This window comes from Doryrhamphus excisus, linkage group LG19 (assembly GCF_037039965.1).
Source record: "Doryrhamphus excisus strain RoL-2023G ecotype Guam linkage group LG19, RoL_Dexc_Guam_v1.1, whole genome shotgun sequence".
In the NCBI taxonomy this organism is placed as follows: Eukaryota; Metazoa; Chordata; class Actinopteri; order Syngnathiformes; family Syngnathidae; genus Doryrhamphus; species Doryrhamphus excisus.
The window spans coordinates 12,914,168-12,927,773 of record NC_136375.1 but is presented as its reverse complement, the minus strand read 5'-3'; the positions used below and the strand labels follow the sequence as shown (position 1 = coordinate 12,927,773).

The window sequence follows — 13,606 nt, the reverse complement described above, 5'->3', positions numbered from 1 at the left end:
AAAAAATTAAAACCAAAACCTTCTACAAAAAAAAAAAATTAGCGAGCGATTATATGACCCGAAGATTTGATGCTCAAATAGACTTGAAACAAATGTTTTCATCACTTTAGAGACATGAAGAGTACTTTTCTAACACAGATGTCAAGAGAACGACAAAGACATTGTTACATGATTCTGTTCTTGTTGCCAGTTTCCTCATTTCCACACTGATCTTTCATGTTCAGTTTCGCTTCGGAAACTGAACAACAGTGTATCATTTGGGATACTTCCTCCATTTCAAACACAATAGATGAAAAGTAAAAGTAAAGTTACATGTATACACACACACACACACACATAAATAAATTCAGACTTATTCTATTACTATATAAAAGTATTAGTCTGCCCTGCCCTCAACTGGAGGATCCCTGCAGACTCTATATGGAAAAGGCCAGAGCTGGGACTCAAACCCGGAACCTTCTTGCTGTGGGACAACGGCACTAACCACTTGATGGCCATGCATCCCAGGTGAGCAAATATTGTTTAGTCGTAGCAGATTGAAAAAGGAACAAATACACTCGCTCTAATGTAATTGTATAGATTTTTAAAGTTGTTTTTAAACTCTGTGCCTGTACTTTTTTCAGTATACACTTTACATGTAAGCAGTAGTATTACTGAGTACATATTAAAAGTACATTCCTTTTACCTGAGTATTTATATACTTTTGTACTCTTTTGATCAGAAATGAATTGTCTCTCTGTAAATAAAGTTGAATTGAATGACAATAGTCTGTCCAGTCCGGTGAGCATGACCAGTGACGTCATGTTGTGGTTTACCAGCGCCTTGAATGAGCGCGTTTGTTTGTGAGTGCGCGCGCACCCCCTTCTGGTGACTTCCTGCTTCGCGTAGACGAACGGCAACGGCGGCGTATGGAGATCCTTCTCACTTGTGGATGGAGTTGCGGAGCTGCTCACAGGGCGCCACGCACCTCCCGGACAGCCACCCCCGGGGCCGGGTGTCACATCTGCCGGCTTTTAGCGACACGAACCGAGAGGAAAACAATCAAGGAAGACGGTCTCTGTAATCTTGTTTGGAAATCCTGGTGGAGTTTCTTAGCTAGCTCGGACGGCGAACAAGTTTCAGAGCAGCGAATAAACAGCTTAAAACAATTTTAATCATTTTTGAGTAATTTAAAAGAAGACATCTTGCAGAGAAGAGCTTATAAGGTAGGGTTCTGCACTTTAATACCCGTAAAAGAGAAGCTATTCTCTCTAATACCAATGTTTATATTCATGCAACAACAGTAGGATGTAATGTACGAGCACTACTGTATTATGAGTTTTTATCCATACTCATACACACTTATCCACATCTTTTCCCACAATAATTGACATACTTTCCATCTTACTTAAATACTGCCAACAAATATTGACCCCCAATATTGGCTTTTCAGCTCAACTGTTTTTGTATGTAAGTAAATATTGAAGATTTATAAAAGACACCGACAAGAGGGCCTAAAGACAAAATTGTACTGTATTGTTTGCCAGTCCATCATGGAAAAATTTAAGGGTTAATTTAGAAACACGCTTTTTTTCCCATTAGAATAACAATCTTTAATAAAAGCAAACAAGCAAGTGTGTAGACAGTAAAAGAAGTTGCAGCCAGAATGGCCTGTAAACACAACACATTCCATCATCTCCCCTATTGCTGTTCCCCAATCCCCCCCTTAATCTCAAACTCTGATTCAGATGATCCTGTCTGTGACCACTAACTGAACTATTTCCCTGCAATTGTGTCACTTCCTGATCCCCCCCCCCCCAAAAAGGAGGAAAGCCGGGTGATTGTTCCTCTCTGCTTGGGGCGGAAGAACATCCCCGGGGCAGTTTAAGGCCGTACATGACGGGAATACCAGCAGGATTTAAATGAGCCAAAGGGGCTTTGAGAGGCTTCTTCACATAGTTGCTGCCTGGGTGATTAGTTGGTGTGGAAAAATTGGGTTTCTAACTCAAATTTGGAGTCGCTCTGGAACACAGACACACACATTGCCCCTGGACCGGCATAGAAAACGAATTTGCAAAGACATTTGAATCACACAACACTCTCAGTTAGCAGGATTTATACTAATCAAAGTAGTATACTTTGTTTAGCTCCTCCCATTGGATCCTAAGGTGTTCCCCGGCCAGTTGAGCGTGATCTGGGTCTTTTTTGAGGCCCCTTACTGGTCGGACGTGCCCTGACCACCTCACCACGGAGGCATCCTGACCAGTTGCCTGAGCCACCTCATCTGGCTCCTCTCAATGCGGAGGAGCAGCGTTTTTACTGAAGTTCCTCTCTTGGAGAGCCCAGTCACCCTACAGAGAAAACTCTTCTCGGCTGCTTGTACCCGGGATCTTGTCCTTTCAGTCCCTCCCCAAAGGTTACGACCCTAAGTGAGGGTATAATAGTAGATTGCCCGGTAAATTGAGAGCTTTGTTTTTCAGCTAAGCTCCCTCTTCACCACAACGGACCGATGCAGACACTGCACCAATGCGCATGTTAATCTCACGCTCCATCCTTCCCTCGATTGTGAACAGTATGTACAGTACTTGTAGTAAGTACTACAGTAAAAAATGAAACGAGAATTCTTTTTCGACTATAACCATAACCTTGGCTAGTGTCTGATACTGCTACTGAATTGCAGTGAGCTTCTGAGTAAAAGCTTGTGGAGTCAGTCCTATGATGGCCTCGAGGCTTTCAACTTTGGAAAAGAATTGCTCTCTATTTATAAGAATGTTTGGCAGGCAGCTTTTTTTTCCATCCACGGCTTACTACAAATCTCATCTTCTCCAAAACATTGTGAAACCTATTTCCTCGCCTTTTCTCTCGTGGTCATCCCTCATCCTTGTCTCTTGTTATTTTCCCTTCCCCAGTCAGAACAATGGTTATCTTTTATTTTTGAGGCTAACTCTCAGGACATTGTGAATAATCTTCTCCGCTCGTGACTCACTAAGCGATGCACGGTTGTCCGACCGAGAATGGACAGTCTCAGTCTTTGAAATGTTTTTTTTTTCTTGTTCCAGTTAATTTGATGTGATTTGTCTTTCTTTTTGTGTCCGGCAGGGTTTCTACAAAGTTCCAACCCCCCAACCTTGACTCTCTAAGCTATTCTTTGGAGCTCCTTGTATTGGAAGGGGAGCTCGTCAGATGTTTACCCAGCCTTCAGGTTCCCTGTCCCGGCTGCAGGGATGGCAGCGTCTGCCTTAAATCGTAACAGCCTTGGAATCATGAACGGGTAAGTGGATCTTGATCTAATAAAAGTTTAATTTGGTAGTGTGAAAATATCAAATATGGTGAACTATTGTGATATATAAAGGGGACCTATTATGCTTTTTCTACTTTTCTGACCTCTAGCTGTTTTTTCAATGTGGTATCCTCATGTTAAACTATTTGGAAGTTAGCCCTGAATGAAGTTTTGAATGGCTCTACAGACTAACATGCGATCCGGACTTCCTTGTATGGGCTGCAGATTCCCTGCACTCAGTAAACGTGGACCTACATAGGTCCTTGGGAGCACTTGGGAGTGTAACCAGTCATAGCACAGTGGGCGTACCTAGAGCAGGAAGTCCATGGAAACACTGCAGAAGGAGGTACAGGAATCTGGAAGGTCTAGAAAGGAGTCCACAACTCCACATAAATGAGCATAATAGATCATCTTTAACCTTGTGATGGATTATTGTTTAAAAAAATCTGTCAACTTTGTTCCTCATTTTTCTTTAGTTCGTCAAATCACCGTTTTTATAGATAATGGCAGTATTGATCGTGTATCATGTGGTCCTTTCCTCCCCGATCACAGCGGTAATCAGTTTCACACTCAGCAAAGTTCCAGCTCCCGAGATGTCTCCCAGCTCCCGGTTGGCCGGCCGGTGCTGCCGGTTCCAGATCGGGGTACCTACTGCCAGCTGCTGGGCAGGGGTCTAATCAGCTCAACCAGCCCTAAAGGACGTACAGGTGACACCCTCGCTGTCACCCCTCGCGCTCGCTCCCCTTCGCCACGGTGCCCAGAGCTCCTCGGCGTCAACGTGGGTCAACGAGTCAGGCGGCTGAGCTCGTCCGGAGCTGAGGAACGGGATGAGGAGGAAGAGTCGGGAGCAGCGGCAGGAGGTGGAGAGAAGCAAGAGGAGAGGAGACGCCAAGCACAACTGCTGCAGATTCACAAAGAGCTGCAGAACGTGGAGGTGAGAGTATAGATAAGCTTACTGCTTCACAATGTGTAAATTCTGCTGTACTGTTTCTTCTTCTTTTGTTGCTTTAGACATGTTGTACTGAGCAGCCAGGACAGACCTACAATATGTTGCAATGAGCTCTATTTCTATGGTCAGCTTGACAAGAAATGCAACCTTTTTCTCCTCGATGCTTCACAATGGAGCTTCAGTTCAAGCCTTCACCTGTCTCACTGTGTTGCAGGTCAAAGGAAAAGTGGGCCTTTTCGAGGCCCACATTTCTGGGATGCGTGCCCACGTGCTTAATACCGAGCTTCAACGCAGCCCTCGCTCTCTGAGACGAACGGTGGGAGGCCAAGTCCCGCCCCGTCCTGGCCATCACAGCGCAGATCTCCAATGCTCAGTGACCCGGGCCCACCAGAGTCAAGTCCCTCCTGTTTTCCAAAATGGGAGAGAAGGGGAGGACGAGGAAGGAGAAAGTAGTGTTATTAAAATAAACTACTGTGAGACAAAGACATTGTGTGGTCAGAATGGTGGCCATTCAGAAACAATACACACTCCCTCTCTAGATGGACCGCTTCTTGTCCACGGACCCCAGGAGACCTCGGACGCGCAGGCAGCCAAAGATGGAGAGATAAAAGAAGACAGCGGGGAGAAGGAAAATAAACAAACACCAGCAGATGACGGAGATTCAAAGGAGAGAGAAATGAGAGAAGGACAACAGTCGGGTCTTGAGGTGCTGCTCCAGACTGAGGCTGACATGCTGGAAGCTAACCCAGACACCGCTACTTCACCTGGGCTTCAAAGCAGCCAGAGCCCCCCTTGTTTGCTGGACCACCCCACTCCCGCCGTCCTTCCCTCCATCCCCGCCGTCATCATCACAGACCACGGTCTAGAAAGCCATCCTCAAACGGCGCATCACGGGGGAACCCCGGGTCCCAATCCTAGCCTCACGCTCCAATCGAACGCCTCAGCACGCTCCCTCAGGAAGCTGTCCTCCTCCTCGGCGTCCTCCGCAGGGTTCTCCTCGTCTTGGGAAGAGTCGGAGGAGGATATTTCCAGCGATACGGAGAGAGGGGAGCAGCTTCTCAACCCAGCGCAACTCACTTCTCAACAGAAAGCAGTAAGTCCATTCGGGTCACTTGGGGGCTTTGTGTTTCTCGGTATATACTGTACTGCAAATAGTATAGTACTAGTCACAGATCAAAGATCCTCTATATTTTTAAGGGTTAGTTCTGATTTGACATGACGTTGTATGACATCCCCATCAGCAATGTAGTGCATCAACGGTGACTTATCAATAAGTGTGAATGCATAGAGGTTAGCTTTGATGACTTTTTGTGTGTTGAGCGCTGGTCTGCGTATTTGTCATGTTGGCACAATGCCCGTCACCCACACAGCAAACAATCGTGATGATCTTCTCTCTGGAAAACAAACTCCAGACTGGTACCCATGGTGAGTTCGAATTCACGTCGTGCATTTAATTTCATGTACTGTTGTGAGATCTTTATTCATTGCCGTCAGACAGGATGTAACGGCCAGTGCTTTTATTGTGATTGCTGGAAATGTGTTGTTGGTAGCCATCTTTTCTTTCACATCAGTGGTCATCTTCATAAGACCTTTGGTTACGGTGGGCTTGTTTTTTGGTTTATACACGACATATGCGGTAATAAATAACATTTCATGACATTACATGTACACGCACGCACTTTGAAGGAGGTTTGTTGGGAAGCTAACCAGCTAACCAGTCCGTCGACTAAAAAAGGTTGTTCTATATGACATTAATACTGAATCGAATGCAGATTTGCTGTTTTGTGGGAAAAAAAACTTTTTAAGGAATCTGCCACCAAGTTGAAGATCCTCTATTTTGTTTTTAGGAATCCACTGATCTATTTTTTTTGCACTTTTATTTAAGTCATTTTTATTTTCATTTATTTGTTCTTATTTTGTATAATTTTAAGTCATTTTATTTATTTTTCAAATATTTATTTTATTGATTTATACTTTAATATTTAAGTCAAACCAAGCAATTGTATTTGTTTTTTAAAATTGGCAAAGTCATCTTTTGAAACACTAGGATGTCCAAAGTGAAAAATTTATTAAGTAATTTTTAAAAAAAAAAACGAGGGCGATCATAACTGCATGCATACAAATAATTCACAATTATTACATTTAAAATATTTAAAAAATGGTTGTATATTCCACATTTTAATGTGATTTTTGCGACCCACCCTTTTGAGGTCCCGACCCGCCAGTTGAGAACCACTGCTGAGTATGACAGGAGTGCTCTGCTTCCAACAGAAAGTTCAATGCCTATCAGACGTGGATCGTTTGCTCGTTTGCTACGAAGTGCGCTGACGCATGGACAGCACAGTAGCGTGACACCAGGCTTTCCAATAAAGATGCCCCCACCCCCCTGCCCCCCCAGGTGTCTTGGATTGCAATTTGTTTAGTTTGGCTGCTGGATTTGAATGGAGGGTTAGCACCGCTCTTTGCATATTTCCACTGGTGTTTTTGTTGCCCTGAGAAGTTGTGTCCTGCAGACTGTTTGCAGATGAATGAAGGTTTACAGATGCATTTCTCATTCAAGTGTGGATCCCCCCTCCCTGCCCCCCAACACCACCACGACCATGACCATATTCCAGTCCTCGTGCGCGCGTGCCTGTAGCTCATCACCTTTTGTGTGATGAAACCTGGCATGGCTGCACGGACATGCAGCAACATATTAAGCATGCTTGATCGTGCAAGCGGTATGTGGCTGAGAGTCGAGGCTGAGGAGTGAGAGTCAACAACAGCGACACAAAACCTATCTCTGTCGGACAGCAAACATAGCAGAAAGACGCATGAAGAGCTTCTTTAAGCGGTCAGCATGGCCTTGCAGAGAAAGGAATGTTAATTCCCCTTTCCTCCTTTTCATGACCCCATCTCAAGTATGCGTTGCAGCCATCATTTTTTCCGTTTTGCACGCTTTATATCAACTAGTATTCCACCAGCATTCGGGCCGACTGGTTGGAGGCTGGAATGGTGCACAAAGAGCCTTGTATAGGCACGGTCTGGCTGATCTTTTGACACCGGGGCATCGCTCCAAGATAGGAAGACACGTGCGCTGCCAGTGTGTTCTTGTGTTCAAGGAAAATTGGCAGCCAAGGAACACACACGCTCAACTCGTTCATCATCATCATCATCATCATCATTATTGGAGTGGCTCCTCTACCAGCGTCTTGTTGTTGTTGTTTGAGGAGCGCCTTTTGCGTAACGCACGCATAGCAGTGGTGACAGAACCAATGTTGGATAGTGTTGTTTATCACGGTCAACTGGTTCAACACATGGCCGTGATGAGTGAATTTAATTATTTAATCCAACATTTACAGCATAGAAAACCTGTTTACGGTATGAGTTTTAACATAATTAGAGCCCTCTCGACATGAAATAACACCCCTATAGTCACTTTTACACTCCTATTACCCAATATAGTAGACCTAATAAGAGAAAATAAGGCTCCTGTTTGTGTGTGTGTTGGTGTAAATGTGTTCCGAGGTGAGGTGAGCTGAGTGGGGGCAGACAGGAAGTTGAGTTGTAGCTTGTCATAGGTTACAGGCGCAATAGTAAGGATTATCATGCCGGTTGTGAGATCATTCAAAGTCTGGTGCTTGTGTGTCTCACTGACCAGTACAACAGTATTTATAGGTTGATTTATAGATAAGCAAAGCTGCTTTTTAAAAAAAAAATAAATAAAGAGATATGTCGTTGCGACGATGACTGCACCCACAGAGTTGACTCTGTGAAACACACACACACCCCGACACACCCTCCTGCCTGCAGACACCACAACTGTCACAAAGTGCGACACACAAACACACAAAGAGAAACAAAACACACGCTGTGCTGTGCTGTGCGCCGCAGTGGAAAATCTTCACTACCACAGCGACCTGTTGCTCGGCAACCCTGTGACGTCAAACCGAGTTTCCCTCGCACACAGCTGTAGATTTCTTCGTGTGTGTGTGTGTGTGTCAAACTCTTAACTGCCTGCACTGCAGGGACACACACACACACACACACACACACACTAGTTAATCGTCATTTACAGTTGAGGGATAATAAATGATGACTTTGCACAACACATCATTGAGACGTCCTTACTGTCCTTACTGACTAAAAATGGCTATGCCGTTTGTTCTTGAAGGTGGATCTCACACACACACACACACAGCATCCTAATTTTAACCCTGAGTGCAATTGTGTGTTCCTCCCCAGTCCAAATTTTGCAGACAGTTGTTTGTTTCTGGCACGAGGACTCAGTGGTGAGCGATAGCAGAGTTGTTGTTTCCTCCCTCATAAAAGAAGCGTGCATTCATCATCATCGTCTTTGCATGCATACACTACAACATCACACACTGAATGTAATTCTTTACTATCACATATTGATACTGTGGCTGTTTGTCGTATCAAGGAAGCAAGTGAATGAAGCTGTGTTCCAGTGTGAAATATCAATATGATGGAGAGGTATCCATAGTCCCCTTGTGTCCTCTCCTCTCTGTGTCTGTCTTTTTGTGTTGTTGTTTGTGGTCAGCAGCGGATATGGAAAATACTGTAGCTGAGGCAAGCGGCATCCCCCCCCCCCCCCCCCCCCCACCTCCTCCCTCCACTTCCTGCCTGCAAGAAGTTCCTTTGCTTACCATTTCCCCTCTTTCTGTCTTGTGCTCTCTCTCTCTCAATGGAAACTTTGGTGGCTTTACTGCTTTCCCTGCCCTCTCTGCCTGTCATCCAGGCGGTCTGGTCATGCAGATAGGATGGCACTTCTAACACCCCCCCCCCCCCCACTCCCAAATCTTTAATGATTTGGACAATTTGTATGCGTGCAACATTGTTGGAACACGTTGGGGAAGGGCCTTTTGTTGCTTCCTGCATGTGCATGGTCCATTAAAGGCTTGCTTGGGTGAGTTTGGTGTGGAAGAAGCCCATCAAACACATTAAAGATTTTGCAGTATGTCATCCCAGACGAGTTGAAGCTGTTCTGGCTGCAAAGGAATACCATATTGTGTATTTTTTGCTTGCTTTCCTGTAAATGGAAAGCCTGAAAATGTACATAATAGGACAGCAATTGGTGAGTGTATTATTTACACTTTAATAATATAAGTGCAAAGGATGTCACCAGACACTCAGACGCACAGATTGGGTCAATTATATACTGTATGTATAATATCCATACATCCATAGATTGGGGGTATGCTGGAGCCAGGGCTCTCTCCTTTCACGTCGTTGTTCTATCTATGGAGCCGATGTGCTGAAGCCAAAGCGCAGAGTAAACTCTCTTCCTGCCTGTTTGGAGGCGGAAGACGAGGAAAACATGGTGGGGTACACCCTGGACTGGTGGCCAGCCAATCACAGGGCACATATAGACAAACAACCATTCACACTCACATTCATACCTATGGACAATTTGGAGTCGCCAATTAACCTAGCATGTTTTTGGAATGTGGGAGGAAACCGGAGTACCCGGAGAAAACCCGCGCATGCACGGGGAGAACATGCAAACTCCACACAGAGATGGCAGAGGGTGGGATTGAACTCGGGTCTTCCAGCTGTGAGTTGCGCGCTAACCACTCGTCCGCCGTACAGCCCAAGATCATCATTATTGATGATTTATTGTGTGGTTAATTCATTTCTTTTTTTATCATGCCAGGCTCACAGTTTTGCTCTGAATGAGAAATCTTGTCAATCTGGCGAGATCTTGTGACACCCCTTGAAGTCAATGATAAAAATGGTCAGATCAGGTCTACATCCATCCAGACCTGCATGGAAAATAGGAGTTCAGAACATCCATATCTTGAAATATGAAAAATGTCACAAGTCATTGCTTAATTGTCATGAATTCTTCCAATATTGAATGTTGGGAAATGCCCTTCCCATTTGTGTCCTGCTTCTTGCCACAATGTTTTCCGATACGTTGGGTAACCGGAGTGGATATATTTGCATGTCCCGATTGCTGCTTGGCTGTTTTGCCAATCAAATGATGAACGATTGTCGACCCCCGTCCTTCACTCGCACGTGTTTGTGCCTTTGAGTGATTTTTTTAAGCATGTGCAGCAAGAGAGAGGCGCATGTTTCATCACGGCTGTAGCTGCATTTGAAGCCGCACGATTTTACTGGCACGATGTGGTCGTACTCCCTATGGAGCGTCGTAGCGTCACTTGGCGTCGTCCTCGTTATTACGGCCGTTCACCTTCAGGTACTGTCGGCGTCTCTGGAAGGAGACCGGATGGTGCCACAGCAGTGTGTTGGACATGTGTTAGCCTTGATGCTGGAATGTATGTTTGTGTGTAGCTTTAATGCTAATGAGCTGACGATGACCATGAGGTGCTTTTTTTCAAAAGTGAGCATTTCTCTCAAATGCAGAGAGATGATAGATGTGTCTCACGTTTGCTACATTATTAATGCTAATAGGAAACATCATGTTGCTACTCCCGGCATGCTTTGCTATTCCGTTTGAATAGTGCTCCCTCGCTATATTGCGTTTTTCCTAAAAATAATTAATTCATCAAAGATGGCTGTTTTGTGCTCAACTATGGCATATTATTAGTCAAAAAATCTAGAAAGTCACTGTATGTGTTGTATTGTGGACTGAGCATCAGTAATGTTATGAGAATGTTCTCCTCTTGTTTTGTGTGGAAGTGGTACGTTTTTAGCTTCTTTGTCCTTCATCCCCACTCTGTTTCAAACACTGTCTTAAGTTTACAGTAAGTAAACTACTTAGCGCGCTCGCTTGCTAAGCTAGCGGCGGCCGTCTGTAATGTCCTTGCCGTGATACTGTAGCCTGCTCATTGTGATGAATAACAGCAAAAAGTGATAATAATAGTAAAGGTGACTATAGAGGTGTTATTTCATGTTTATTCATATTGAATCCTACTTTTTGGAAATACACTAATCACAGTCTGGTCTGGAACCAATTAACCCTGATAAATCAGTCATGAGATGCTGTAAGGGGGGTGGGGGGGGGGGGGGGGTGGAGAACTTGTGCGACTCCTCGTTGCTTAACACAGCAAGAGCCACTAATATCGATATGAGTCCGCAACCAAAGATAGTCATGGTATCATCCAATAAATTTCATCAGGTCCACATTGGGTGACGTCATGCCTTTCCTTCTTTGGTCCTTGTGTCTTCTCTGCACCCCCACCCCCACCCCCATGGTAGAGGCAAAGACATAAATCCCCTTGTGTAAAGATTTGGTCAAAAAGCAACATGCTGAGAGACTTTGTGTGTGTATGTGTGTGTGTGTCACGAGAGTCGAAGGGGAGAGCCCTTGGAGAAACACCATAAGTGTTTTCATTGGTTGCCAAGGGAAACCTCCACCCTCTGGATCCAGGTCAACGTGTTCTGGAGTCAAAGGAAACACAGAGTGTGGGAGAAGCAGGCCGGGCCACGGATGGAAGAAACTCCCTCGTGGTTGGGGACACGTGTGTGTGTGTGTGTGTGTGTGTGTGTGTGTGTGCATGTGTATTAAGTTGTGTTTTCCAGCTGTTAAGCCTCAGACATTGTTTTCCTCAGAGATCCACTCTTGTATAAGATCATGTACAATATTATTTATCCGAAGCAAAATTAACGACCTCTAGTGGGCCATTTTTATTTCCTCATCATTTTGTCTAATAATAATGATAAGTATCCCACTTCCCATACAAAGTTTTACTAAATTAAACACATTGACGTGCAACAAATTATAATAATTAAATGATTTTTTTAAATAAATTATTTTTTAATTATATATGAATATTATATAAATTATATATAAATATTATAAATTTTATAAATTATGATCACATCAAAAAATATAAACAAACAAAAAAATTATGGAAGCCTGCTTCTGTTAAGTCATAATTATGAGATAAGATAGACATAGTCATAATTAGCTATTTAAGTTAAGTGTTAACAATAATCATTCTAAAAAAAAAGTAACTATATAAATACGTAAAAATGGCCATAAAAGAGGAGGATTTGTTTTATTCTGGTTGTCTGCCACAGTTGAATAGCTTTCTGTTGAAATCAGATGATCTAACGATTGTCTTGGTGTCTTTTTTTGCAGCACAAGTCATGGAAGAAGATCAAGAACATGGTCCACTGGTCTCCATTTGTCATGTCCTTCAAGAAGAAATATCCCTGGATCCAACTGGCAGGGCATGCAGGTACAGTATATGTTTTATTGTGATGTGATCCATCAGCGTGACGGAGTGGCGTCGTACAAACCACAATAATAAACATCCGCTGTTGTTGACTCAATACATGTCTAATCAGCTAGCTCCACGTGAGTCCATGTGAAGGCCGCTACGTGTGTTCTTTTCCTTGAAAACGTTGTGATCAACCACACCAAAAGAGTTTGGGGGTCGTGTGGAGGTCAGAGACGGGCCTTTTATAGCATTGGTACAGGAGGCTGTGTTGACGGTGGTTCCCCGCGGCTGGTCCCACACATCAGGGCCCTAAAAGGAAGCGGCAAAATGGGAGCGCCACATGTCACGAGCGTCCATTGGGATCAGCTCGACCTGGGTTGACCGTCCGGAAAGCTAACGCAACGTGTCTCTTCACAGGGAGCTTCAAGGCTGGAGCCAACGGCCGCATATTAAAAGTAAGCAAACAATGGCCGTCTTTGTGTGCTCGGGTGCCTCCTTGTCGCCGTGTTAAGTCAGAACCGTGTCCTTTGTAGAAACACTGTGACTGCGAGCAGCGCTGTCTGTCCCTGCTGATGAGGGACGTGCTTTGCCCCTATGTCCCCGGTTACCATGGGGACGTCGAGAAGGACGGCCAGAAGTACAACCAGATGGAGGACCTGCTGGCTGAGTTTGACTACCCGTGCGTGATGGACTGCAAGATGGGAGTCAGGTGAGACACGTACCAGTGGGGTATGTAAAGGGGCGGAGCAAGACCACTGATTGGTCGAAAGAACCACATGTCATGACAGGACAGAAGATGCTCTGGCTGTGATGAAATATCCATGCTGACCCTGCCCCCCCACCCCCACATCCTTCAGGACGTATCTGGAGGAAGAGTTGACCAAGGCCCGTAAGAAGCCCACCCCGAGACCGGACATGTACCAAAAGATGATCGAGGTGGACCCCGAGGCGCCGACGCCCGAGGAGAAGGAGCAGAAGGCCGTGACCAAGCCCCGATACATGCAGTGGAGGGAAACCATCAGTTCCACAGCCACGCTGGGCTTCAGGATAGAAGGAGTCAAGGTAGCAGCACACACACACACACACACACACAAGACGGATGTGTGCGTCTTTCCTTCGGCCATTGTGTGTTTGGATGTGCTTGTGGGTGTGGATGTCCTTCAGGGTGTGATCTAACTTCCTGTTTTTCAGCAGAAACTCAAGTGTACGTCAGCGCGTCTCTTTCTTTGTCATGCCAGAGGCCTGTCGGTGGCAGCTCGGTTGGGCTTT

General features: G+C 44.9%; 2 protein-coding genes across 2 annotated transcripts in view; both read left to right on the top strand.

The window, feature by feature from the left end:
* Window positions 1-888: 888 nt before the first annotated feature.
* The window catches only part of itpkb (inositol-trisphosphate 3-kinase B), a 17,129-nt gene continuing 4,411 nt past the window's right edge, over window positions 889-13,606 (top strand). The window contains exons 1-8 of the mRNA XM_058056255.2: window positions 889-1,205; window positions 3,079-3,250; window positions 3,812-4,193; window positions 4,423-5,301; window positions 12,256-12,355; window positions 12,755-12,792; window positions 12,871-13,046; window positions 13,195-13,399. Coding sequence (XP_057912238.2) covers window positions 3,204-3,250; window positions 3,812-4,193; window positions 4,423-5,301; window positions 12,256-12,355; window positions 12,755-12,792; window positions 12,871-13,046; window positions 13,195-13,399 — 1,827 coding nt within the window. The 5' untranslated portion in view covers window positions 889-1,205; window positions 3,079-3,203. The remainder of the gene's footprint in view (window positions 1,206-3,078; window positions 3,251-3,811; window positions 4,194-4,422; window positions 5,302-12,255; window positions 12,356-12,754; window positions 12,793-12,870; window positions 13,047-13,194; window positions 13,400-13,606) is intronic.
* coq8aa (coenzyme Q8A, genome duplicate a) overlaps window positions 12,419-13,606 on the top strand; it is a 19,327-nt gene continuing 18,139 nt past the window's right edge. The window contains exon 1 of the mRNA XM_058056256.2: window positions 12,419-12,442. The gene's annotated coding sequence lies outside the window, so the exon portion shown is untranslated. The remainder of the gene's footprint in view (window positions 12,443-13,606) is intronic.